Genomic DNA, 27,722 nt, shown 5'->3' with positions numbered 1-27,722 from the left:
TGAGTTGGAGAGTGAAAATCGTCTCTGGTATTTGACAGTTCTCTTCTTACAAAGATGACACATAAATCTTTGGAAATCTATGAAATCATGTCATTATCTATGTTATTGACTTCTCCTTACTGAATGCAAACTGAGCCGAAACATCCGCAATATTCCCCAGTGGGTAATCACCACTGCTCACATGGCCAGTCAGTCTGGCTTTTACAGACCATGTCATCCCTCTGATGAAGCTACTGTACATTATTGCTGACAGTGAAGAGGATTTTAATGGATTTCTTGTTCTTTAAACCTTTTCTATTATGGCTAATCGCTCACAATTGTTGACTACCAATGTGGGACATAAAGTGGTCCTTATAAAGGAACTAATGGATATTCATTTGCATCATATTGCTAATGGAGCCGATTCCAGGCAGCTCTAGTAATAAGGAAGGTCAGACGTGTCACTGGTGAGGATGTGGAGCAAACATCCTTAAATCTAAAAGCAAGGGTCTGAATAAGTTTGTTATCTCCATATTCTTTATTGTGAAAGTATCCCTGATCCCCATTAATGTTTTGGGTGAAGAGAGAGAATGCCTGATGACCTCACGTCAAACCTTCAGACCTTACAGCTCTACTGAACAGCGCTTTGTCCTCGTCTGACACAATGAAAGAAATCCCAAGTTTTGTGGAAAGGAAACCTAAACTATTTCATACAAGTTTTTCAACGTGGCTGCAGAGACATTGTGTCAGGTCTCAGTAGGAAACAATAACACTCTACTCTAAGTGAGATGCTCAGCATCAACCTAAGCCAGCACATATTCAGAATGTTAGCCACTCATATATTTCTCTGACTAGTTCACATAAATAAATCACCAAATAGATAACCCACACCTGTGTCTAACTGCTACTGAACACAAAGTGACACAGCAGTGTAATAAACATTTTTATATCTAGAAAGATTTTTTTTTCTTCTTCTTCTTTTTTAAAATTCTTTAACAGGCAAGTCTTCTCACTTGCGAGTGGAGTTTATCCCGTTCAGCTCGAATTTGTTTGGGACGCTCCACCAGCCGTCTTTGTGGCCGACTTCGCCCTGTTAGCAGGTGGATGTGTCTGTCTCTCCTCTGCTGGCAGTGCAGTCCTCCGAGGTTCCTCCAAGCCCTTGCTGAGCCTATTGCGGGGCTGCTCCTGTGGTTCATGGGTGATTTGTGCTCATTAGAGAGGGGCAGTAGTCACATCTAACGACTACAGTATGGCTGGCCCACCAGTGGAGCTGTGTCTGTAGTCCAGAGAGGGGCGGCAGTGGGACATCTCCTCTGTACCATTGTAAGGAAACAAGGTGTTGCTACTCTTCTGTTTGTCCACTGCATCTTTCTGTTCAGGAGGAGCAAAACAAGACAGACATGTCATAAAGTCACCATTTGAATAATACAAACATGTGATGATTATATATTAATCGATAGAAGCTATAAATTCATCTTCAGTGATTTACACACTTTAGCAGATAGGAAAGCAATATAGATATGCTTCATCCTCATTGAAAAGTTGGTTTGTGGCCCACAGTAAAGATGCATGCATCATCAAATTCCACTAAGTTGACACAGCAATTGTTAGGGGAAAAATCGCCTAGATTTTACAGAACATAGACAGGGCTTTTAGTTTCATTGCTGAAACTGTCTCAGATTGCAACGTTTTTTTCACGGTCGACATTGAACTTTATGTAACCACATTGGCTTCAAAATCAGCTCAAGGCCTGAAAAACATAGAAACTAATAAAATGAGGCAGCTTTGCTGTATAAAAAGCAATCGGATTTACAGGAATATTTTACAAGTCAGTAATTCTTGTGAAGACTCGAAGCCCACCATGGATCTATGAATCACATCCACCATCTGTACTGTCCAAAATAATATAACTGTTGTAATAAGAGAGTAAAAAGCATGGACTTGCTTTACCCTATTGATGATTTACCCCATTTTCTTTAAAGGAAGCTTTAAGAGCAGAGCAACACAGAGTGCTTTTAGGACTTAAAGGATATTGTAATGCACTCTAGAGAAAATGACTGAAATAAAAAAGGAATGTGCGACTGCACATCCAATAAAAGATCACACAGTACAAAAATAAATACAAAAAAGGTGCGTCTACCCCACTTGCTTTTGGCAGGCCGGTAGTCATTCGACAACATTCAAAGAGCTAAACCTGTTCCCCCGCTCCTTCCCTTTGGCAGAACTCTGTGTCTGGCTGCCTTTGTAGCATCTATGATGTTAATTAACCAGCACCACATGGAGAGCCTTGCTTTAATTGGACAAGGTCTTGGCGTGTCCGTCTGCGTACAGACAGGCCAGGAATAATTTCATAATGTGCAATTCTATTATTACCACAGAAAACCGACCACTGAGTTCAAAGATGGATGTGAATATGGAGGAGACAGAGCTGGGCTTTGATCACGCTCTGACAAGAATAAAGGAAAAAAAAAACCCCCAAAAAACCCAAAGAAAGAAAAGATGTGAAATCTTGCTGCTAAGGCTGTCTGAGCTGACCGTAGTGTATCTGAGTGTGATTTCCTCAACAGACAGCACAGCAGGTGTTTAAGTGCAGGACGTTAGTGATGGTTACCTATGACCAAAGCGAGGGAACAGATAGACGAAGTCACTAATGGAGACCGCATTTACAAGACTGGTGGTGGTAACGCTGAGTCACTGATGGCTGACTGGAAGAGGCAGTGTTACGATGGCTGGCGAGTCAGATATATGCTGAACGTCGTGACAGATGTCACCTCACGCGGACCGATTCACCCAAGGCTCGGTTCAGCCGGTCCAAAAAGCTCCCAGCCTGGAGTGAGGAGGAGGGTCGACTCTGGCATGAGCCACAACTGTAAGTTGGTGCCAGTTGATGTGTAATGGTAGAAAATGCAACTTTTCTGAAACACAGCTACTAAACATGCACACTCTGGCGGTGGGGGACAGCTATTCTGCACATGTGCAAGAAAATGGAAAATAACAAAAATGGCGGCCTCCAGATTAACATGACTCCCAGTCCATATTCACCTGGGACTTGGTAGTTTGTTGAGAGTCAGCTGTAATAGCAATACAACTTCATCATCTGTTCATATGAAAGTCAGTGTACTCACCATTGTTAATGTTTATAGTGTATTGTTGTCTGGACACGTGTGTGTGTGGTTTCATTACAAAAAAACCAGCACCCACGAGTGTCACAACATGAAAAACACATAATTTTTAGCCTTTCTGCTGTATCCGTTTAAACAGATTTTGTTTTCAAAATGTTGCCATGTAAATGCAAAATTTTTCTGAAACAAAAATGCAAAAACAACACGTTTTCACTTGAATAAATCAGAAATGCTAACAACCAATGATTTGATAGAGTTGGATGCTTTTGTTGGGATCAGATAATAGATAATATTTTAGATTTTTAACTGGTGGCAGACCTGCTGCTCGCACGGCAATGATCGGATGGAAACCGCATGACTTTTGTTTCAGAAACATTTCCCATCCAGACAGTAGTATTGGTAATGATTGCAGTACATGATTCAGAAAGAGTTACTCAGTGACTCATGATGCCATTGTTGTCTAAAGAAATAGCCAAAATGTGATGAAAGTTTGTTGTTTTCAGTTGAACACAGTCTTTCTCTTACCACGGCGAATGAAAACATCTCTGTTCACCCCTCTAATCACTAACATGTGTTTGGATTGCCAATCAACACAACCCTATTAGCTAATGTGTCACAACACTGTAATGTCATGATGCTGGTATTTCTGTTTTTATGCGTGCTGTTTTCATGTTTTGTAATCCCTCATGTTTCCTGATGTCCTTGTATTTCATGTTATATTTCTAATTTCAAGTGTTTCGTCCAAGCCTAACTGGGTAAAACAAAAGTAACTGTTCACTTGTTATCAGTTTTAAGTTCTCTATTGCTTTTCAACCAAACTAGTAACTGTACTCAGATAATAGTTCATTTGATTTTTGCCTAACACCGTAAACAACGTAACTTCTCCTGTATTTATACCAGCACTCTTCGAGCTGCTGATCAGCATACACAAAACGATCGAATAAGTCCACCACCACAGCTGAGCAAAGCAGCACAGCAAGTGTAAATCAACACTGACTCAAGACGAACTAAATGTATTCAATATATGCAGTAAAAGCCAGACTGAAATGACAGCAGCACTTCTGAGGGGGGATGTCACACCCAGCAAACTACACAAGGAATGTAAAATTAGTTGTGGTATAGGAGGTGCTCACAGCTCCATTAAATATTCTTCCTGTCAGGATACCCAAACCATGATGGTGATGATGCATCTGCAGTTCCACTAGTTGTAAAATAAGGAGAGTGGGCAAAGTGGGTGAGTACAAACTGGGAGCATGGCCAAGGCTTTTATGTCTGAAGAGCCACGGATGGACAACCGAGCTGGACTGTAATGCCATCGAGCAGCAACTTCCAGGAACAGTCATGTTTAGTGCCGTTTAAAGAGCTGCATTAGAGCCCCGCTAAGACAAGTGGTGCCGAAGTACCTTTTTCCCTTGGAGGAACACGATACCCCTTGTGCAGTGACTTTTGTACCACTGGATCCCTGTTCAGAGGAGTTCAAGTGCCCCTTCATTTACACCATCCAGCTCGAACTAGGAGTGGTAATGTGAACAGATTTTAAACCAGAAGGGGGACTTCCACAATACACTGAGAGCGAGATCAGAAAGTCAATCCCATTGATCGATATCACATCAGTATGATCCATTCAAACCCTCCACCTTTGAAAGGGTCTTTCCTCAAGCTAAGACAATAATCCCGAAACTGAACAAAGTGGGTGTTAAAATTAAGCTGAGCTGTGCTCCGACTGTGCAGTCTGCTCATTATAGCTGATGGATTTTTAGTCACTGTGACAGTAAATGTAAAAGAGAAAAACTTCTCACTAATTTGGGATCATATTTATGTGCCTACTTTTGAATCAAATGCACATAATTGGGAATATCTTTTTTTCTCTGTTTTTTTTTTTTGGCTTGCAAATGAGTTGAACAAACACAAAATACTACCTGGGATGCAAATAAATGTTATGAGCCGAGCTTTTTCATCTCAGATATTTGACTTGTGCTCCCGGGAAGATCAGTCAAACGAACAGCACACAAAATTGCCTCTGAGGTGTTAGTTTTTGAAATAGTGTCTTATATATCATTGACTGTGTTGTTGCTGCCATCAGGTGCCACATTACTCTGCGACTAAACTCCCATCTGCTGGCAGTTCCCTGCTGGCAAAGAAACAGTGCATCCCTCCTATCAAGGGAAGATAAGGTATGCTATCAGAATGGGTGTCGCTGTTGTATTCTCTCGTCTGGATCGCACTTCCTTTGGTGAAGAATGAGACAGTTAAGTTTCCTTTTATGTGCTCACGCCGGAGTGAATACGCCAATAGGATATTTTAATAAAGGGCATCTATGGAGAGAAAGTAATAACAGCTTCTCGGGCCGCCCACACTGAGCCCCCAACAGATCTGCAGCAGTAAATACAGGCCTGTTCGTGGAGCGATATGGAAAACAGCATTCCCACACGCTGAACCAGGAGCTGCTCTTTGATACGTCGACTTGCTGTCAGGATCGCTGCACTGAACTGGTAACCATTTGCGCTAGATTCCTAAACTGCTGTGAAACAGGGTTGTTTTTAGATCGCTGCTGCGCCAGTTGTGGGACTTGACCCTGACTTTGTTTGTTTAGATTTGGCCGACAGATGTTCAACTAAGCGGCCCAGGTTTTCTGAGCCATTACCCAGAATGCTCTCTTGGGGATGAAGATCTGTACCCCCGCAAATCAAACACGGACCATCTGATGACGCACTGTGTGGGCAACAGACAACTGTGGTATCCATACAGTATCACCCATTGTGGTAAATTCACGCATTGTATAAAGTGTAAGCATTAGATGCATCTCGATGCTGAGAATTGCTTCACTGTGTGAAACTGTAAACAAGCTATTCTCGTATTGCCCCAGAAACTGCATGTGATTGATTTTGGCTCATAGCATCTGCCACTTGTTTTTAAACTAATGTGAGTGATTATGCCAGAATATTTTTAGCCCTTGTCTAATGCAGTCATGTTTATCATAAACTGTCAATTCTTTTAATAGAACAAGATGTTGAACATGACCATACCATCCGACTCTGTCATCCGGCTGCAATTCCCATTATTCTTCATCTACCTTAAACCGAGCCTGCCGTCGTTTTTCCCGTTCCAGTTTATCAACAAGCATTTTGCTGCAGCTCCAAACACATTTTGTTCAAGGGTTTCCTGGCTTAAAGTGAGCACATTTGCAGCGGAGGTCACCATAGCCAATTCAGGATTGATGACTCCTATCATACTGAACTGACTTCATGTCTAATGAGGAGGCTCCGTGGATATGTCCAGTCTCAGTTAACCACATTTTCACCAGCAGAGCGGCCCCAGGATCCCTCTGCAGCATCCCAGCTCATCTATCTATGGCTCCCACAGTCCACACTGCTTCTCAGAGCCATTTGTCAAAACTCTGCCCACATTAAATTATCATGACCCAAGAGAGAAGTCTACCTCGAGGAGGAGACGGAGCCTCAGTCAGACAGATAGGGCGCACGGCGGCTGAGACGGAGAACTGAATGAAAAATTGACTACACAAAAATGTACGTTTGTTCAGGCTGTGCTCTGATTGTGTAGCTGGATCGTAAAAGTCTGAACAATGTCTCGGAGCAGAAGAAAAGTATCCGGTGGCCACGAGGAGTTATAGCTCTCTGCCAGCGTCATCAATTATCCCTCATGTGTTAACAACAGTCACATACAGCCCTGCACACCTTGAGACTCCTGCGACTGCTCTGCTCGCCGAGGTAATAAAAAGATAAACTGATGGGATAGCAGATGGTGTTTTGCCACAGAAACTCCATGAATGGCTTTTAATGCGACCCTGTGTCTATTCACTCATGTTAAGTATGAGATCGGGGCCCCAGGCGGACAGTGGAGCTCTCACATTATCCCGCTCCTCTCTATTCATTAATAATGAGAGGCCTCTAATGAGATGGTCAGACTTAAGACCAAGAAAAATTCTCCACAATAAAGTTTCTGTTCAGAAGAAAAAGGTTGGCGTTGAAAGTCAGAGAGCAGCTATTTTGAGATGAAAGAGAGATACAGATCAGATGCTTTGCAGAAAATTATGGGTGGAATTCATAATGCACTGATAAAATCTGTTACTCAGTGAGCTTCTTTGACTCTGAAGCAAATATCACCATGTGTGTCCACTGTCCATAGCTTCGCATTCGCACTGTACTCCGAACAAGGATCTCGAGGAAGAAGGGAGCCAGATGTTTGACTTTTCTCCCCGCTGACTTGGAAAAAGTATGCTAAAAATGCCGTAATTTGTCCTTCTTGACTTCTTGGTCTCTCTGCCATCTTGCTCTGACAAAACACTGAGTCCAAAGATAAAATCTGAACAAACAAAGGGAAAACTGCTGAAAAGGGAGGAAGAGAAACAACATGTGTTTCAAGAGACTTTTTACATTTTTGCCTCAGCATCTGTTTCATTGATTGTTTTCCACATCAGGAGTCTCTGCACTGGAAATAAATCAGATTTTACAATATCCATCCTACAGTGTGAATTAAGCTTTTCATTAAGCTTTTATTTCCCTGAAAGATAATATTTTATTAATCATGAATACAATATAGTAAAACGGATGCTGATATCTTGTATTAATATTGACAATTTAACCCCCCCCAACATTTTTTTATAATTTAATAAAACAATGGAATATTTCCAATTATTTACACTGCACAAAATCCGATTTAGTTTTTTTTACAAGAGGCCTAAATCTTTGCAATAAACATTTTATGGATACTTATGTACATACTTGTATATTTTAGGGTTGTAACTAAAGACTTTGTTTTGTTGTTGTTTTTTGAGATGCACACCGAGTTTCCTAGATTATACAACAGCATCAACAAAAGGCCTTTATTTTGAATAGATTCCAAAAAAAGTTTTTAAACTTTAAATCAAATGTACCCTTCTCTTTCCAAATATTATCTTTTAGAAATATTTTGCTATCTAAACGTACCATCTAATTCTATGACTGATGCTGATGACAATATAATGATTATATAAATATAAAAAAGTTGATGTTCTGACCTATAGTAGTGATAATAATAAGTAAAATCGAAACACAGTGGTGATAAACATTAACTTTTCTGCTCATTTAGCACAAATATTGTGGCAAACACAGAAACAAGTGGGAAAAAAAACCCTTTATATCATTATGCATTCCAAATATTCTACACAACACAGCAGATTTCTTTCCAAAGTTTTATACGTCTTGCCAATATTCTGTATATCATATCACAGCTGCACAAATAGCACAGTTATAATTACGATTTGTCCATTTTGACCCTAATTAAAAGTATATTTTAAAAAGTTCTCAGTGCTCGATTACACTGGAGAGACTCCTGACATTCTGAATGGAAACTTGCTTTTTGACCTTTTGCAGTAGACATTTGGACTTAACTGCAGATAGCAGGTTTTTTTTTTTTTTTTTGTGAGGCAGGGACTCACCATGCGGTGGATGTGTTGTAGGGCAGGAGCGTTGGGCTGTGGCTCTCCCCTCGGAGGCTGTGTCTGGGCTGGTAGTGGCTGGGGACCATGGGCTGGGCTTGAGCCTGGGTTTCACTCTCCTCCGGCATGGACCTGTGCCACTGACTGCGAGCCTTCTTCAGCCAGCGTCCTCCCAAGCCCCATTTCTCCAGGTAGATCCGGCACAGCTCGTAATTTATGGCTGAGTAGTAGAGAAAGTCCAGGGCCAGCAGCACCATGACGAAGAAGCCATAGATCCACACGCCGACCAGGGCTGTGTAATTGCTGCGGAAGAGACAGACTGGGAGTGTTAATTCAGAGTCGTCTGAGACACAGATGACGACAAACAAGCTTCACATGCTCACAGCTTCCATCCAAATGCCGTTAAAGCCGGGCCCTCGGATCCTAAAAGCTGCGGTGGCACTGCCAGGTGTGAATATTTGCTGTTCATGAGGCAAACCCAAGACGTTCACTAAATCCTCCCTCGGTGGAAACTATTTAAATAAATAAGCATGTTGAAAACCCTTCATCTGTTCACATTTGCAGTCTCTTAAACACTGCCTCCTGAAATGGATGAAAAAAATTTCATTAGCACAAGAGACTTTTCAGTCCCTCTCATTTTGGCTCCTTCGTCGTTCTTTTAAAGAAAATCTGCTCTTACTTTGCACCTCTCAAAAATACTCTTCATGTTCTACATGACGCAGCTGGATGTGTCATGTGGGGCTCATTTGAACTTTGTTTGAGTCCGCCCACATCCACGAAGCACAACAAGGTGAACGAGCAGAGATAGCTTCCTGAGGAATATGAGCAGAGAGGAAAATAAGACATGTGAAATCATCTCCGGATTTGATGTCCCTGCTTGAATTGGAACTGAAGGTTTCAGATGGGAAAACATCACACGAATAGATAAAAATGACATGACACATTTTACACCTCAAAGTAGAACTATATCTGGCGTCGAAGTGTATCCAGATGGGAAACATCTTTTGTTCTACCATAATACACACTTAGTATTTTGGTAAATGAATTAAATCCCCTTCGGTCGTGAAATGAATTAGCTCCAGAGATACTTTTACTTCTGTCACCACAACTGAGCAAAGCAGCAGGTTTCTGTTCTCTCTTGAACTTCATGAGTGAGCCAGTCATCCATGACTTGTGAAAGAACTGCTATCCAGTTTTAATTCCTTGCGGACCACAGTATAAAACAACCAATTTGCTCGAATGAGCACGACAAACAACTGTACTGGACGTGAACGTGCCGATAACAGTGTTTACCTTCTCCCACGTCTGCGTCAGGCACGCAGAGCTTTTATCTGGTTTTGCGTCTTTGTTAAAACACAATGGGCTTTCAATGTGAGACTGTATTTCAGGAAGTGGAACATGTGCATGATTCACAGGGGTATTGATCATGACCACACAACTAAAGCAAACAATTTTCAATATTTTACACAGCTTTCTTAGAGGGAGAAAGGGAGAAAGGTGTACTAATTGATTATTTGTCATAGCTTTTAACCTTTCTTTTTACTTTTTTTTTAAACATTGTCAGACAACACCTTTACCCATTTCAGTCTCACCTGATTCCAGCTACTGTTTAACACATGGAGGGACCACTTGCTCCAAATCAAGTAAGACTGTTTTACTTTGATCTGCGATAAATCCCGGGACCAGAATACCATTTTAGTCGTGCGGTGGGAGAAGATAGTAGAGTTACGACCACTTTGACTCCTCTTGCCAGTACGGTAAATATCAAACCTGCACTCCCATCGGCCTTCGATTTGAGATGAAAGAGTGGCTCAACGGGCCATCTGAAACTAAAAATGAAATATCATGACCTGCTGCAGGGCAGTGTGAACTACAGTACAGAGAGCAGTGGCTTTGTCACCCAAACATCCCACTGAGAGCTCTCACAGAACAGGATCATTTTTCTCCCCTTTCCCCAGTTTAATAAATGCACCGATCCTGCAGGCTCTGAGTGTGCCTGCAGGTTTATGTGTCCTCAGCGACATGCTGTCATATCTTTGCTTGTGCACTGTAGATTATCATTAAGAAGCCCTGCATGGCACTTTGACCCTTGCATCGAATTCACATCTGTACTGCGAGGCAGTTCAGGCCATCGGAGAATGATTTCAAATAATAGGCAGCATTTAACTTCTACCTCAGTGTGCTTTCATGTGGAGGCATCCCACAACTGCTTTTAGTATCTGTTCTACGCTGTGGGGGCTCTGGATGCCTCTGTAGGTGTAGATCAGTGTCAGCGAACCTTCTGAGCAAAAGGCAAACTATGTCAATGAGGATGATACTGCAAGTCAGCGAGTGTGCGCACTAAAACAATCCAAGCAAATGTCTCTGATGTTATAGTTGCATATTTCAAGAATCCCATCATAGATTGTAATGTAATTTGGTGCAAAGTGATCCTTCAGAGTGGACAGTGCCACAGTTTTACCATCATAGAGGCACGTGACATAAAGACTCATCATCTGTTAAAAGGGCTGCGAAACAATGTCAGAGAATAAAGTGGCTGCGTATTTGAAATAAACATGCCTAAATGTGTTTTTTTTTTACATATTCAATGGAATGTGGTAAATGTGATTTATACTTTCTGTCACATTGAAGCCATTGTTTGAATTTCTCTTGGTTTCAGAATTAGTGAATCCCTGCAGGTGAAGGATGTCAACAGGCATCAACTCCATTTCAAAGGAAGTAAAAAAAAAAAAAAAAAAATTGATAGAGAATAATAATAATATTATGACAGGTACTTGTCACTGATCTGAAGATAACTGAACAAGTTCAAGGCCCAAAAAGAAAACTCACTTTTCCAGAATTATGAAAATATGAATACATTGTGAAAATGTCAACACATGTATTCTTTGAATCCTTCCGTATATCTTCTTGGTGTATGTCGAACATTTCTTAATTTTTAGTTTAAACTCTAACTCTCTAAAAAACATTTTTATAAACTGGAAAAAGTCCCTTGGTATTCATTGCAACTATAAAATATGTTCAAGAGTGATGCAATTTAGCAACTGAAAGGGCAGTAATAAAACTTCATCATGCTGATGTGACGTTTCTTCAGAAATTTACCTGAAGATTGAACAGAGAAAGCCTTTTAAAAATCATCCCGAATGTCCCATCAACCAATCACAAACTTTGGCTGAAAAGAAGACATTTGACAGGAAATGTGGTTCATCTGTCTATCAAGGTAGGTCTGAAAAGTAATGAAGTGATGCAGATGGCTGTGTGGTGTGCAGTTTGACCACAGTGGTACTTAAAAAGACACTGTTATAGATAGTACAGGCACAAAGATGAATAAATTAATATTTGAACTGCAGTGACCTGTTCAGATTCAAAACGTACAGTCTGTGAAATTAACTACTTGAAAGATTTGTCTCTGAAGATGCCTCTGAGGGTTTCCCTCAGATCTCTGCTTCGGCTTCGCAGGCTACAGGATGTCGGAGAAGTCAAGAACAGAATCAACAATTGAAGACTCAACAACTAGTTTACCACTCTAATGAGATGCAGGAGAAAGTAAAACAGCAAACGCAGCTCAGGAGCTTTGTCAAACGCTCATATAGAGCCACAGGCTAGGCCATAACAATGGAAAGTCCAGTATATATTTTATACTGGCGAGCTGCAGTGATCTATATATAATGTGATAAAATTTGAATTTATCACTTATATTCATAAATTCTAGCTTTTTTGGAGGGGTTGAAGAAAATAACATTAAGTCGCCATGATATGGTAACAATGTGTGAAATCAATAGCAGATGTGCCTTACACATTACATCAATGCCCCTCACAAATACTAATATATGCCATTCACAGCAAACACTGTCCTCTCCTGGCCCTAAATCTGTGCCTACCTGGCCCATATAGTAACCTGGTCACGTGCATCATTGTGTGCATTCTGATCTAAATGTAGACTGAATATAGATTGAAGCTTTTTTTAAACATACCTTTAAGTAGCAGCCTTGGCTGACGTTTACACTCTCTGAGGAGCTTCTAGGTCATTTTGTTATGACCTAGAAAAGTGAGTACAGTACGAGTCTTCAGCTAAATGACGTTCCTGGTCATAGCTTGAAGACTGAACTCACCGCAGCCGGAACTCCCCACTTTCTGAACCTTGTTTTGCTAAAAAGATTAGTGAGGACTGAGTTAGTCCAGGGTTATAGAGGCCCTCCTCTTTCGATCTACAGAAATATAGTGATATAGCAACTGCGAAGACAACAGCGCCAGCGATTACTCAAACTTAATACTGAAGCAACTGTTGTTTTGTGATTGTAATTGCTTTACAATGCATTATTTTCTACACTTGATCGCAATACTCACTTGTGTGCATATCCATCTGAGGTGGTGGTGAGGTTGACCTGCATGACCATCTGGAACTCGGTCTCGTTGCAGCAGTACTTGAAGGCCGTGTTGTTGTGATGACAGCAGAACATGTAGGTCTTGTTGTCTGAGAGGCGTGGGCAGTGAAAGCCAAAGTGGTACCGCCCTTTGTGATCGGAGTAGGGTTCACACACTCGGTAATGAGCAGAGAGAGCTGTAGTGTTGAAGAAGACATACACACACACACACACACACACACACACACACACACACACACACACACACACACACACACACACACACACACACACGCACACGCATACACACACACACACACACGCGCGCACACAGAAACAGCTGCTGTCAGTGTAGCATTCAGGAAACAGTGTTCAATTGAAATGCAGATGATGACCTTTGAGGCAGAATATGTGTTTGTCTCCCCGTTTTAAATAATGACAACCCCTCATTAGAATTATTGATGGAGAAAAGCTCTCAAACGGCTGCAGCCAAAGTACAAAAACAAAGTAGTGAATGCTTTTTGTTTTCTTTGGGAGGCTCTGAAAAGACCCGACTGTGGAGAATTTGTCTGCTAATAACAATGTAGAACAAGGAACACAAAACAAAACCAGTGTCCTCACAGAACTAATCACACAGGAGACATCATGTTAGGCATACAAACCCATCATGAAAAACACTGTGTCACTTTTATCCTAGGAGGATTGCAACAACCCCAAAACATCAAATACATCTACTTAAGTAGGTCATTATGCAAATATAAGCATGTCTATCCTCCTGTATCGTCAGTCCTTTACAAAAGTTACCAATTCCCTGACGGCGGTTTGGCTGGAGTAACAATGAAAGACAAAAACAAAACCCAAAACCTTAAATAAAAACAAAATAGACTCCAGAAATCCCTTTATGTGTTCATTGATGTTAAAGTCATATATCTTCCTATTTTTGCTGCTGGAGTCATACTCAGTTCAATACTGTGCAATGAAATCATGAGTGCCACAGAGAGGACTTCGGCTTATGTATTTGGAACTGCGCTTTCAAATCCTTTGTCTTTAGGAGATGATACATCTGTTATCTTTAATACCTCAAGAGCAAAAAAAAAAAAGCTGTTTATTAACTACTCTGGTAAATAATATACTTTCGAGTAGAAAGAAAATGGAATATACTGCAAAAACTGCACGTACCCCATGGAATAATACTATATGACCAATTTTTCCAATAAAATCAACCTTGTGAGAGACATTCAAAAAGTTTGAATCATGAAGTCATTAGAAGATGATTTGATCTCAAACAAATTATAGAGAAGAAACAATTCATTTTGACAACCTGAGCGCTCTCTTATCTACAGTCTCTAAGTTAGGAATCGTTTCCATACATATGAAAACATCTTAAAGGCCTTATGGAAAATCTTCAAATTTGCAAATCTACATATTTAAACAAAATTCACACTAGAGTGGGTTTTATTTAAGTAACACATTTGGTATACATTGAATCTGAATCACAACTAAACTCAACCAAACATTTCTACTGGATGCAAAATAAGGAAAAGACATTGTTTTACAGGGGAAAAAAATTAGAAGCAAGATAAAACTTCGCAGAGCTTAATTTTTATTTCATTGATCCTTCTTGGCTTCGTGTTGGTCTATGAGAGTCAGGACAACTCTCGCGTGTTATAAAATAAGGTTATATCACAAAATAAGTCTTAAGTAAAGTAGCAAAGTAATGGTAATTAACATGAAGAATTGATGTGATCCCAATTCTAGAGAGGAGCTTGATGGATTCCTACGAAGATGAATTAAAACTCCTGTTTAACTGAACAAAACCTTAAAGGTATACAGGAGGATTTTCAGAAATTTTAGGAAAGAACCGCCCTCTCCACCGTTTGAAAAAAATGCGCATGCGCAACGCTGTACCTGCTCCCGAGACGGAACGCCTACTAAAACGCGTGCGAGAGACATGCACGAGCCCAGTTCTCCTCGTGCACGCTCTGTTTACAAGTCACAAGTCGGCATCGCTCACATAAGCTCACTTTACAAGAAGATTTGCACCAGAGGGGGTGAAACTGTGTAAAAATGTCTGAGAATAATGCGTCGGGTCGGCCACCGGCATGATGAGAACCGTGTGGAGTGAGCTGCGCGCAGGGACGGGCACGTACGACGGGCTTACGTCATATATCACCAGAATGATTGACAATTGGGAGGACCAGTTATTTTGATGATCCACCCGGAAGAAGAAAATCCTCTACTATACCTTTAATCTGTAATAGGCAGAGTTCACCGTAGCGCTGTGACACCTGCATAAAACATACAATGAAGGTACTGTATGTCAGGAGGGAAAAACCATCGGCAGTATCATATCACCACCTCTCGAACTGTGAAGCACGACGGTGGATCAATGTTTTGGACTTGTCTTTGCTGCCAGCGGCACAAGAAACACTTCACTGGCAGAGTGAAGACAGGGCTCAATTTAATACCACCACATTGAGCAAGTAAACATCACTGTCTGTACAAAATCTGATGATGAAGAGGATGGTTTCCACAACAGCACAATGGTCCTAAACACACCAAAAAATCCACAACAGACTCCCCAAAGAAGCGGCCTCACACACTGCTGAACATGATTGAAAATCTGAAGATAGGCATTGAAAGAGTGATTCATGCAAGACGACTGAAGGATCTTACAAAACCACCAGCTCTTTGCGAGAATGATGAGAAATACACCTTAGAAGCATTAAAAGACTTTTCGGCTGTCTGAAAGAAGGCCTTTACAAGTTGTGGCACACTTGAAAAGAGGGTTTTGAGAGCTACTGACCATTCAATGATACTCAATAGTTTACTCAGGAAGCTTTGGAAAAGAAGAAGATGGGAGGCATAATCAAGGTTTTCTGCTCACAGCAACTCACAGGTTTTGGCTTTTCTGTGAATTTGCATGGGAGTTAATTAATCCCTAAAAAAAATGTACACAGTGGTTATCGCTTCCTTTGATGGATCAGTCACCTGACCAGAATGTACACAAAAGGCTTAATATACTTGGGCTTTGCTTGTATAAAAAGGAGTCTAAGGAGTGATATTGCACACACTTGAAAAAGCTTATCTAATACTGACAGCAACTGACTGCATCAATAACAAAACCTAGACTTTTAGCACATTTGCCTTCATGAATATAGAAAATCGGGTGAAAACTGGGAAGAGTTTCTGCTAACGGGTTAATATGAAGGTGCATGATGCTTGTTTATTATTGTGTCTGTTCCATCACGTGAAGAAGTGGTGCAAACTGGTTCAGTTTTAAGCAGAGTTTGCTGTGACGAGAGACTTATCTGACTTTTGTTTGTGGACTTTATTAGAAGGTACTTTCTGCTATGCACCTCAAATTGTTACTTTATGATCAATCAACTTGGGTCAGTAACTTAGGTGAATGCAGGGTCTCTATGAATCAATGTTAGCATCATTTTACTTTCTATTATTAATAATTAGATCAAGAATCAATGTTGCAGTATGACAAGAACAGCTCTGGAGAATTATATATTAAAAAAAAGAGAAAAAAAACCCAGCAGAAATTTCATTCATCCTACTCCCAAACTGTGAATACAAATTTGTACAAACACATGAACAAGGTACTGCGCTCTCAGCGCAGCTCATTATCTGTCATTGTGTTTAGTTTATTCAATCAAGAATCTGTTATTATTCTTTTCTTCAGAAAGTAAGACACAAAAATAGAGAACACAGCTGATGTCAAATATGGCACACATTAGTCCTGGATGGAAATTACATAATGAAAGAAAAAAAGAGTTCATTCTCAAAACCTAAATACAGTCCTGAAAAAAATCCAAGACTTGTCTAAAACTGCGAGAAAAATATTAAAACATTCATGAGACTCACACATCGTGTTCTTAAAATATATCCTCAACCACAGCCAAATCCACGTAATCTATAGTAAGTACTCAAGTAAAAATATACACTTGTCTGCACTGTCACATGTTGTTTTATGTGGTGGTTTCTCAAATTAATTAAAAATGAGCTTATTGTGTTCCATTGTTTCAGACATGCATCACTCAGGATCAGTGTCACTGTCTGATCCTCTTATGTGTTTCTTTATGCTACATCATAATCACTCCAAGCATGCAATTAATGTCACTTAGATTAGTATGATTATAATGGATAAGACTTGATCTTGTGTATCTTCTTTCATCGGCGGAGCCTTAAAACCAGGCATGTTGTCAGTGAAGCTGCTGCTGCTGATGTCTGGTTCAAGCTTCACTTTAAGCTGCAGGTTGATAGAAGTCTTTCACTAATCTCGGGTGGAGACAGCTCAGCATTCGAAAAAGGGCTCTTTCAGGTTATAACGAGCTTGCTCTTACCAACCAGATATGCTTCACCAATCCTAATTTCAGCTGTAGGGTGAGTAAAATGAGGCAGGACTGAAGGTCACAGCAGGACGGGGGTGCAATGAAGGAAAACTCCTATTTCTCAATTTCACCCTTTCATTGCAAAACAAGTGCAGATCAGTTAAATGGTTGTACACCTGGCTCTAGTTTCTTTATGCCCCATAATGCATTGCACCAAAATAAAAGGGTCAGCTTTCAGAGTGAGGTGAAATCGCAGCAAGGAAACGGAGGCTCTTGATGTTGGAAGTGAATCATAAAGTCCCCTAACGACACACAACTGGAGGGAGACGGGTTTAGGGCCGAGTCTCAAATGAACTACAGCTGCGTCTGGAAACGATACACCCATAAACACACCTACCCGCCTAATTTCATTAACAACTCTTGAAATTTAGGATACAGTTCACAGCACGGCTCTCGTATTACAGTTTTGTTTACAACCTGTGGTTTGAGAATTGCTGTAATTCTCCCCCAGCAGTTCAAACACACAACATCTGAACTTCAGTTGGGGCGCAGAAATCGTAATTATTGATTTATGCCTGCAATCACAGCTCAACTTTGTTGTTTTTGTTCAGAAACATAAAAGTTAGTGTTGTGCTCAGTGCCGCAAGAAAACAAAAAGATATAGACTCAGTCAGTTGGACTTGTCAGTGAGCTGTAAATTTCATTTTCATATCCTTGTTCTGCAGCTAACTGCCTGGATTCTGCGAGACTGTTGTTGATGCATCAAAAACAGATTCGACATCTGCTTGTATATTAATCATCTGTGGCTTCATGACTGTTAGGCCCAAAAAACAAACCCGTTAGAGATATTAGCGTGTGCTGTACTACTACAAGAATAAAATGCAAGTAATATCTATAATACTGAGCCTAAATAGTTTAAAAAAAAAATCACATCTGTATATGTTGTCGTTGTTGTTTTATATCTACCATCCAATACCCATGTTATCCAACATAAAATGTATTCATACTCCATACATACACGAACACAGGAATTTTTGAGTTTTTGCAGCTTGTTCTGGAATCATCATTCGGGTAAAACTCACAGGAGTTCTTTCACTTTAGTTTGTTGTGATGCAACTATTGTGCTTGCCACAAGGAAAAAACTAATTTCTCTTTTCTTGTGTAATATATATTCACATTTAGTTCCCGAACCTGTCCAGGGTGCAGGCAGGAAAGTTCACAAATCCACAAACATTAGAACCAATGGGAAATCTACGAACTGAAAGGAGCTGTTGATCAGCAATAAGCTTGACATGAAGAGACGCCTAATCCATCAGTAACAATCGGCCGGTAGATAGTTTGATTGACAAGGCAACCAATAAGAGATCTCAAAAATATCCCAAGAGGGAGCAACAATTTTATTAACCGATATGTTGTGTTTGCAATCATTACAGAAAAAAGCAGTGGGGCGGAATATGTAAAGTCCTTGTGAAAACAGTAAAGGCGTGGTGAAAGGGTGATGGACCTGGTGCATCTGATTTACCAGTTTCCATGGTTACTGTTGACTGTCTTCAGGCAGCAATCGTGGTGATTATATGTTATAACAGATGCTACAAAAATATGTGGTTGCAATTGTGTAGATGCCATCCTGCTTGCATGGGGGAGAGAGAGAGAGAGAGAGCGAGAGAGAGCGAGAGAGAGAGAGCGAGAAAGCGAGTGAGAGAGCATGTGAGCACATGCAACGAGCAACTTATCAATCCACCCTACCAACCCCAGGTTCAAATTTAGGCCTGCAGCCATGATGTGCTTGAGGGGCGAGAGCTGCAGCATCCTAACAAACCTCATGCATGCACAGGAGGAACATGCAAACTTCACACAGAAGTGTCAAATCCTTAAATCAAACTGGAAACCAGTGAGAACATTGTTAAACTTGACGCCACCATGAGCCCTCCATCCTCAAAATGAAACCAGCCCTTTCACTGCACAAATGTAAATTACAAGTCAAATCTGACGCGATCTCCAGCAGAGTTATATTCTATTTCTGCAGCTGCCGAGTAAAAGTGAATTTCAGGTTAAAGCTCTTGTTTCTGGCACTCACAGCCCCAGTCACATACAAGACTTTCTTTGAAGCTCTTACTTGGGGGGGAAAAAAAGGACTTCTCTTGGTGTTGATGCATGCTTTTTGTGCATGCACAGATGACAATTTCTGAGCAAAAGTGCATTGCTGAGTTGCTCTGAAATGAGGCGCTCATTAACATAAATCACACTTTTCTGAGTCATTGCGGGCTTCCTACCTTCTGTATGCTCCTGATAGCTGTTGTACTGATTTCTCACTCGAACACTTCGTTCTCCTCTTGCCCTATTCTGTCATTTTCAGACTTGAGTTGGCAGATTTTGCTTTGTGCTGTGTGTGTGTGTGTGTGCCACATCTTGCAGATATGTGTTTCTCTCTTCATGGCTTCTGGGGTTATAATGTGCTCTCTCTATAGTTTATGCACTATGGCCTTATTCAGAATGGCCCGAGGGATCACAGCTTTTACTGCCAAGTATTTGCAAGTATTTGGCAGTGCATATTTGAAAGTACCCAGATGTTAAGTGTCTCAAATTCTGCCTATCAGATGTCAGCGTCTCTCTTGTTCTATTGATGAACACGTTTTGAGTCATTTTCCTGTATTCAGGTCATTGTACCAGCGCCAAAGGACTCTGATTTTTGGGGCATGTGAGGTTTGTGGGAACCGCTTGAGTAATATGAAAACACCTTGAAACTCTTAGGAGTGTCAGCAGCCTCCTGTAATGAAAAAAAGATGAACCTCTGAGGGTCCCGAAAGGCAGACTCACTGATAGGTACACACTGAACTTGACAGACCTGCAGTGGACAGCAGGAGGAAGATGACTGTCAGGACGTTGAAGGACTGCCGGCTGGTGATAGTCATCTTCTTGTCCTCATGTGGGAGGGAGGGAGGGAGGGAGGGGAGGGGAGAGGAGAGAGAGAAAGTGAGAACGATAGCGAGAGATAGATGGGTGGGGGGAGGGCCGCGTTGTTCTAGCTGGACGTGGGCATCCTGTGCTCGCTGACAGCTCCTCTCACATGGCTGCTGCTGGGAGTCTGGACTCCTGACGGAAACGAGACAAGCAGGGGAAGCAGAGATTAAGATGTTTGATTTGGATTACTGGAAGATCCACCCAACTGTGTGGACAGCTTGTCTGGCAGCGTGCGCCCATGACGCCATCCAAAATGTGTCCTCAAACTTACGTAACGGCGCCGCCCGGACATTCGGCTTAATTGAAACGGGCACTCTGACAACACTTAGGTTAAATATGGTTCCATGCCCGCTTCATTTTAATCATTTGGAATTATACCGCCAGGTGTGACGAATAATACTGTACAGAGGTGAAATCGTTCTTTTTTGATTGGCAACGGTGACTCGAGTTTTTCAACCACTCTCAAATTAATATCAAGTATGTTCACTCACTAACACAATATCCAATCATGCTGTTTCCCTGTGCCTATAATGCATACAAATAGAATTAATCCCATTTATTATGCACAAAACAACAAGAAAAGTTGTGACACATGTCTATAGTAGAACAGGAAACAATGTATTGTCTGTCCAGAAATCAGCCCCATAATTAAAATGAAAGAGAGGTTTTTAATTACAATCCAGTATTACCTTTGCGCTTTTCTTTCAAGGTAAAATATATTTTCCTTATAATCAATGCTGATTCACATCTTTTCAGCATCTGAAGTATTATGAATTGTTTAGTTTTTTTCCAAAAGAAAAAAAAACCCTTGTTCCGTAAAACGAACAGTCACAATTAGTTGCAGCGGCACTGATGTTACCTTTTGTGACTACGTGTTCCTCTGAGAGCCCATATTGTTTACTGATTCATTTTATCATCACACTCAGGCATTACAGACAGGAGGAGGAATGTTTTTGGTGAAATCTGTCTCATTTATCAGGTAATTTAAAGGGAAAAAAAAGCTCAAACATTTAGCAGTCAAGAAATTTGCTTTGGCGGAAAAAAAGCGTGGTTTTCTCAAAGAAAGCAATGTTTTAATGAATTACAGAAACTCTGCTTCTTCAGCACAGTGGGAAGTTAGTTTGAGTACAGAACTGCTGAAGAGCAATTTGTTTGTAAATGATGTATTGTGTAAGTTGTTGATTCTTCAGCTTTGCACAGTGACCATTTGAAGCATTTGTCCTCAGATTATAAGTGAGATTAATGGGGTGGCGGCACACTTTGCTTAGCATTGCTTCTTTCTGGTCTTTGGCAAATTTATTCCTTTAATAGCACCAGTGTAAATTACACATGTAGAGTCCCTGTTGCTGCATCGGCTAAATGTTATGTTCATGGAGATTGATGAGATGTACTCATTTAACATATTTTTAAAGTTAACCGTGAACACACTTTGTCTGGATGTGACTTTGGGTGAATTCAAATTTCCTTACATGTTTTATAGGATCCATATCTTCTATATTTATGACATAATTTCATTTACAGTTTAAGCAGAGTGTGCCTTTGGAAATGACACCATAACTGTGTGTGTGTGTGTGCGCGTGCGCGCGTGTGTGTGTGTGTGTGTGTGTGTGTCAGCATGAGCTGCATAGAAACTAGAACAAAACTTGGCTCCTGAATTATTGAGAAGATGGCGAGAGATGACAGCAGAACAGAAATCACATATAAAAGAGCAACAATAAGGATGAAGACGGCCATCAGTGTTCGACGTCTTGTGATGAAAAACAATGTAATGGTGGATCACATCCAGTTTTGTGTTGCATCACCTTCAACTGTCTCCCTCCTTCACTATTCACAAGCAGTTTTTGGCAAGCTTACAAGTGATGAGAACCGAGTTTTGCCTATTTGTTTGGACAGACAGATCACTGACAACATCAACCAGCTATGCAAAAAACATATGGTGCAGCCTTTTGTGAAACAATCAACAGCTTTCAACGCTCATCCTATCATAACTGACCAGATAACGTTAAATCCTCCACCCTTATTGATATTAATAATGAAAATAACCAGAACGCTGAGGAACGATTTTCCATACAAGGGCTAATCACGATTAGAAGCAACTAAATCAAATTCTATAATAATACTTACATTTATGAGTGTCAATTCATGTTGTGAAATGTTTTCGCCTTTTCTTAAAAGATCAGCATAATTACAGACGAATTTTGAGACAAACCTTGTATTAATAAATAAGTGGTAGTTACATTTGAAAAACTCCTCGAAATAAGATGGGCAGTGGATCCCTGATCAAGAACCGAGCAGCTTCCACCGCTGTGCAGCTGCTACCGATGGGTCATTTTGGGAAAGGAATTTCCCCCGCGGGCGATCGACACAGTGCAATAAAATAAAAAAGTACAAATGAAACAATTTTCTGCTTAAGATTCAAGTCTCTGGTCAGCACTGATTAGGAGAATTTGACATTTTTCCCCACACATTTCTTCTTCTTCACGTTTTTTTTGGGCAGACGTGATTTATAATTTCATGGAGAAGGTAACACATTGACACCTTGATTTGTCAGCTTCAGGAAGCTTGAAAATTAAAAGTGTTCACATCTGCAGAGTCCTATTCCAAACACACACGCACCCGCACACACACACACGCACACACGCACACACACACACACACACACACACACACACACACACACACACACACACACACACACACACACACACACACACACACACACACACACACACACACACACACACACACACACAATTATGCAGTAGAATAAGGATATAAGTCCTTTTATTCTCACTACATTGGCCCTCATGGGGATTGTGGTGCGATCATAACTGATAATGAGTGTGTATCACAATCATCAAAAGACAGAGGTGAACAGCACTGATCAGTGTCACCCTGATCAGATCAGATTGTATATAATTTGGGCTGTTCATTAAAACCAAGGCGCCACTGAGTCCTGTAATCCACTCTCATATTGGATAAACAACATCCTTACAACACCCGGATGTCTTAGCATCGGTTGTGACACAGCTCTCTGTTGGTTATAAATATGGTATTTAACCATGTGAATGTGAAATTATGCATAACTGAAAAAGACTGCTCAGACTAATTGAGCCTCAATGGATGCACATCTGTGCAGGAGGAAACCTAAGCTGTGCAAACACCTTGGAGAATCCCTTCCTCTGTCAGTCTCTGTTATTGTACCTGCTTCAGCTCCTTCCTGTTACTATGTTGATACTGAAATCCAGACTGATGATTGCACATGACGGCACAGATAAATACAAAGCCCGTTGCCATGGACCATCTGGTCAGAGTACGTACTGCACGTGGAGCACAGCAGGCCTCTTCTGCTGGAGTCCTATAGAGCATTTTTGATCAGAAAAGCTGTTCCCTCTTCAGAAAGCCAGGCAGCAGAAGTCCCAGGAGGCTTGTTAGAGTGGCATTTTATATATTTTTTCCCACTGTTTATATTTCTGGTGAGAGCTTTCGTGTACTGTCAGACGACAACATACGAAGAACAACGAGGGATTCCCATTCTTTCAAATCTCTCCTTCAAGGCAGCTCTTCCTTTTCCTGCTGGGGTCCTGTTTGCAAGGCTTTTATATACATTATTTCTTGGTTCCCCAGCATGCTCACATGAAGCCACATTACTGTCACGTTACTCCTCGTGACTCGGCAGCTTATAAAAGTGCAAGGTTCACTTGATCTCAGCACTGAGCTTGTTTGCAAAAGGAGTGCTGAAGGCTTTGTGTAATGAACCTGATAGTAGTGAAGCAGAACATGTACTGTAAATACACCGGAGTGCATGCACACATACAGCGAAACACACAAGTCTTCCTTGGGACTGAAAATAGAACACACTGCCCATGCAACACAGATGGAGAGTCGAGCTACTTGATCTTTAAGTCTCTCATCAAAATAAAATATACATAAAGACCATAGCAACGCTCTCAGAGAAAATGTGAAGACTGCTATGAGAGGAAGTGTGCAAGTAGTCATAAAAGGCACACAGAGCTCATTTATTTGTTTGCACGTTACTCACTGTCGCCTGAGAGAAGAAGGAAATAGTAAGTGACCAATTACTGCAGCAACCACTGCGAATCTAACAGCACACTTTTCATCACAACGCAGCAGGAGACCCAAATCTGTCAGGGTTTTGATGAGGAAGAGCACGATGGAAGATTTTAGGGCTATTTGGAGATTCCACACAGCGGTAAGCCAGGCCACATGAACATCCTGTACCGAAGTCTCGTTTTTGTTCAAACACAAACTTCCAAACACGTGACACCTTGTGATTTTCTAAAATAAATATTCTTTATTTTGGCCTGCAACATCTTTTATCTGAGAAGCTTTCAAGTTTGTAAAGGCATGAACTTGACATCACATCTGGAATATTTCTGCAGCTTCACTTTATTTTTAGAAGAAATATTTAGGCCTGTCACTTTGAGTATTCTCATAACCTTTTTTTTTTTTGTTTCCAGTTAGATATTTATACTTCTTCACTGCCTTGTTATTACATTTTCCTCAAAAGCCCACAAACTCACTCTGTGTTGCTACGCCCTGCCCCTAATCCATGTTAATGTGCCTGATCAATCAGGATGAAACATATGGGTTGGTGAGCTGCTGAGTGAAGTACAGTTTAGGGATGCGACTCCCACTTCACACAGGGATGAGTGAGGACTCACTAAATTGCTGTGGGTCCACTGATGGGCTCGCCTCCAAATGCTGATCCGTGTTCTGTTGCAAAAAGCCCTGCGCCTATTTTATGCTCCCTTTGACCGTCATCATAATAAATTGGGTTTCATTCACTTTTTATGACATCGGAGCTTCACTCTGAAGCCCCACTGTGCTCCATTAGGATTTGTTGGCAGATTTAAAGCTGTGATTTAATGATCATCACGGGCATGGAGGACTGAGTGACTGGCAGCCTGAGTCCCTCACAGGGATGGTGAGCGTGGTGCGGAGTGGCTATTACTACACTTCTTTTGTCTGCTAAAACAAACGTCAACTGACAAGCCAGAACATTATGAGTGAAGTGAATAACACTGATTAAAACCCTATCACAACACCTTTTAGATTGTGGAATGTAACAGCCAGGAAGTTAACAATGTACTGTATCTTTAAAATTGATGTGTTAGTCGCAGAAAAATGGGTGTGAGTGGCATTTCTGAGTTTTACATACATGTGATGACGAGATGACCATTTTCAAAGCTGAAAACACGTCTGTTTGTATTGGACAGTCATTTTCTCTTTTTTTTTTTAAAAGGATGATGGCTGGGATAGACAGGACATAGATAGCCATTGATGCCCATGGTCCCATGGAGGCTCCATCTTCAACTTACAGGACTGAAAACATCTCTTACCCACAACTGGCTATCATTTTGGTAGCAATGGGCAGACCTAGGGTGTAAGTCATAATGTTGTGGCTGATCGGTATGAGTGATTTGAGTCATTCAGAAACTAAAAAGACTAAACAGGAGAAACAGCCCTTTTACATTTCCGGTTGCTTATTCAAGGTTACACTGCAGAATGAATGTGGCTCCATTAAGGTGCAAAGTGGATATGGATTTTAACACCTGAAGTGGTTTCATGTATTTTATCAGATTGCCTTGAAATCATCCAAAAAGGCACAAAAAAGGTTTTGACTTTTTAACAAAACTATATAAATCATGTGAAACGTGGCTTATGGACGAAATAATTATGTAAAATAGCAACACCAGTATTTTTTATGCTTGGTTTTGTCTGTCTCTACATATCTGATCCTGGCCATATCCATCCATCCATCCATCCATCCATCCATCCATCCATCCATCCATCCATCCAACCAACCAACCAACCATGATGAAATACAAGTTACCTAAAAAGCGATTGAGTGTTTCAATTCAAATTCAGTTCAGTTATGAAGCTGGTAGAATAAAAAAACCCAAAACAAAACACAGACTCATAACAAATAACCCATTTTCTAAGAGGATATAGACAGATATATATTAATCTGTCAGGTACATTTACACAACCACCCACAAGTGTGTTTGTGATCTTGCACCTTTCTATAACAAACTGTTGAAGCACTGTAATGGGAGTTTCTTCTTTTGTGCTGCATCACTGCAAGTGCTCAGTACTGCAGCACAACACATAAAACTGACTGATGAACTGAGGTTTCTCTTTGGTTTATGTGATCTGTCTCCAGGATGCATATGCAAGGTGAAATCATGTAAATAAAGCCACCAAGCAGCAACAACTTGTTTTGGTCTGGTGGCCCGGTGTTGTCCGGGAGATGTTTACGTCACATGATGCAGGATGGAGCATGTAGTTATTAACACCCACAATTTAATTTACAAGAAATTAATACGCTTTCAAAAATAAATATTTTAAAACTAAGAGAGTTGAAGAAGGAAAACACAGCAGGGTTGCCATAGAGCTTATTGTGGAGTTAATATGGCAGCATAATGGGCACAACTATTGTGCTGTGCAGCTACCTTGCGATACGGGTGGTCTGTTTCTGTTTTTCACTTAGGAATGGTTTGTTAGTTTAACACAAGCAGAAGATGACAGAAGAGCTGTAATTAAACATACATCTGCTGCAGGCACGCTCCAGTTAGACCTGCTGAGAGCTGTCATTTTGATGGAAGCCATTCCTGCGTTCACATTGTCGCACACCTTCATCTTCAATTTGGATCACAAAGACAGATTGGCATTATTTATCTGAGCCTTCTTCCACATCTAACTACATCAGTTTTTAATGTATTGCTTTGTAATACCAGCTGGAAATGAAACTGCCAACCAACATACTTTAAGGCAATCTATTGCACAAAAACATTTGCTCAATATCCTTGCAGGAGGCAATATCAGCATCCATCTAGATATAAACCTTCTCCGAGTGGTGGTTCTTGACAGATCTGAGCATTGCTTACTTCACCTCACAACACTGCTTCAGCTAAGTTCAATAAGCCAGTGTGTTATGCACTCATTGCCTTTTTGCTTTTCTTCCCTTTTACCTGGCACGACTGTGGCTACATCAACTCTGGCAGGTGATCCTGATTAGCTGTTAAGCCATTAAAAGAGAGGGTGCGGATGTTTTAGGGGAGTTGCAAGAAGCCGGCAAAAGAGAAAGCGAGCTGACTGGCTGCCTTGATGGAGATAGACACGCCTCCAAGTCGCGCTCGATTAGAATTCAAGATGAAAATCGCGATGCCGTTCTGTGAAATATTTAAATGTTCTCAATGTGCATTTGTGGGTTGTTTTCAAATCCTCTGTTGATTCCAAATTGCCCCGAGGCGTGAATGTGTGTGTGTGTGTGTGTGTGTGTGTGTGTGTGTGTGTGTGTGTGTGTGTGTGTGTGTGTGTGTGTGTGTGTGTGTGTGTGTGTGTGTGTGTGTGTGTGAGACTGTTTGCCTCACTATGCTCGTCTTGTGTCAACCTGTCCAGATTGTATCCAGCCTTCACTCATATCCAGGTGTGATTGGTTGCTATATGACCCTAAGGGCCTTTATGAAATGTTTGTTATGGCTCAATTGGTAAACTG

At 40.9% G+C, this 27,722-nt stretch overlaps 1 protein-coding gene across 2 annotated transcripts; it reads right to left on the bottom strand.

Moving 5' to 3' along the window:
• Window positions 1-1,063: 1,063 nt before the first annotated feature.
• Window positions 1,064-20,151, bottom strand: shisal1b (shisa like 1b; the record flags this gene model as incomplete). Of its 2 annotated transcripts, XM_080504650.1 has the most annotated exons (4): window positions 1,064-1,350; window positions 8,539-8,841; window positions 12,883-13,096; window positions 20,085-20,151. In XM_080504650.1, coding segments are annotated over 4 exons (585 nt in total). The 2 variants fall into 2 exon arrangements, with proteins under 2 accessions (XP_080360776.1, XP_080360775.1); XM_080504649.1 differs by lacking the exon at window positions 1,064-1,350 and having other exon boundaries at window positions 8,535-8,841.
• Window positions 20,152-27,722: the final 7,571 nt, after the last annotated feature.

This window comes from Blennius ocellaris, assembly GCF_963422515.1.
Source record: "Blennius ocellaris genome assembly, chromosome: 11".
In the NCBI taxonomy this organism is placed as follows: domain Eukaryota; kingdom Metazoa; phylum Chordata; class Actinopteri; order Blenniiformes; family Blenniidae; genus Blennius; species Blennius ocellaris.
This window is presented reverse-complemented; position numbering and strand designations above follow the sequence as displayed.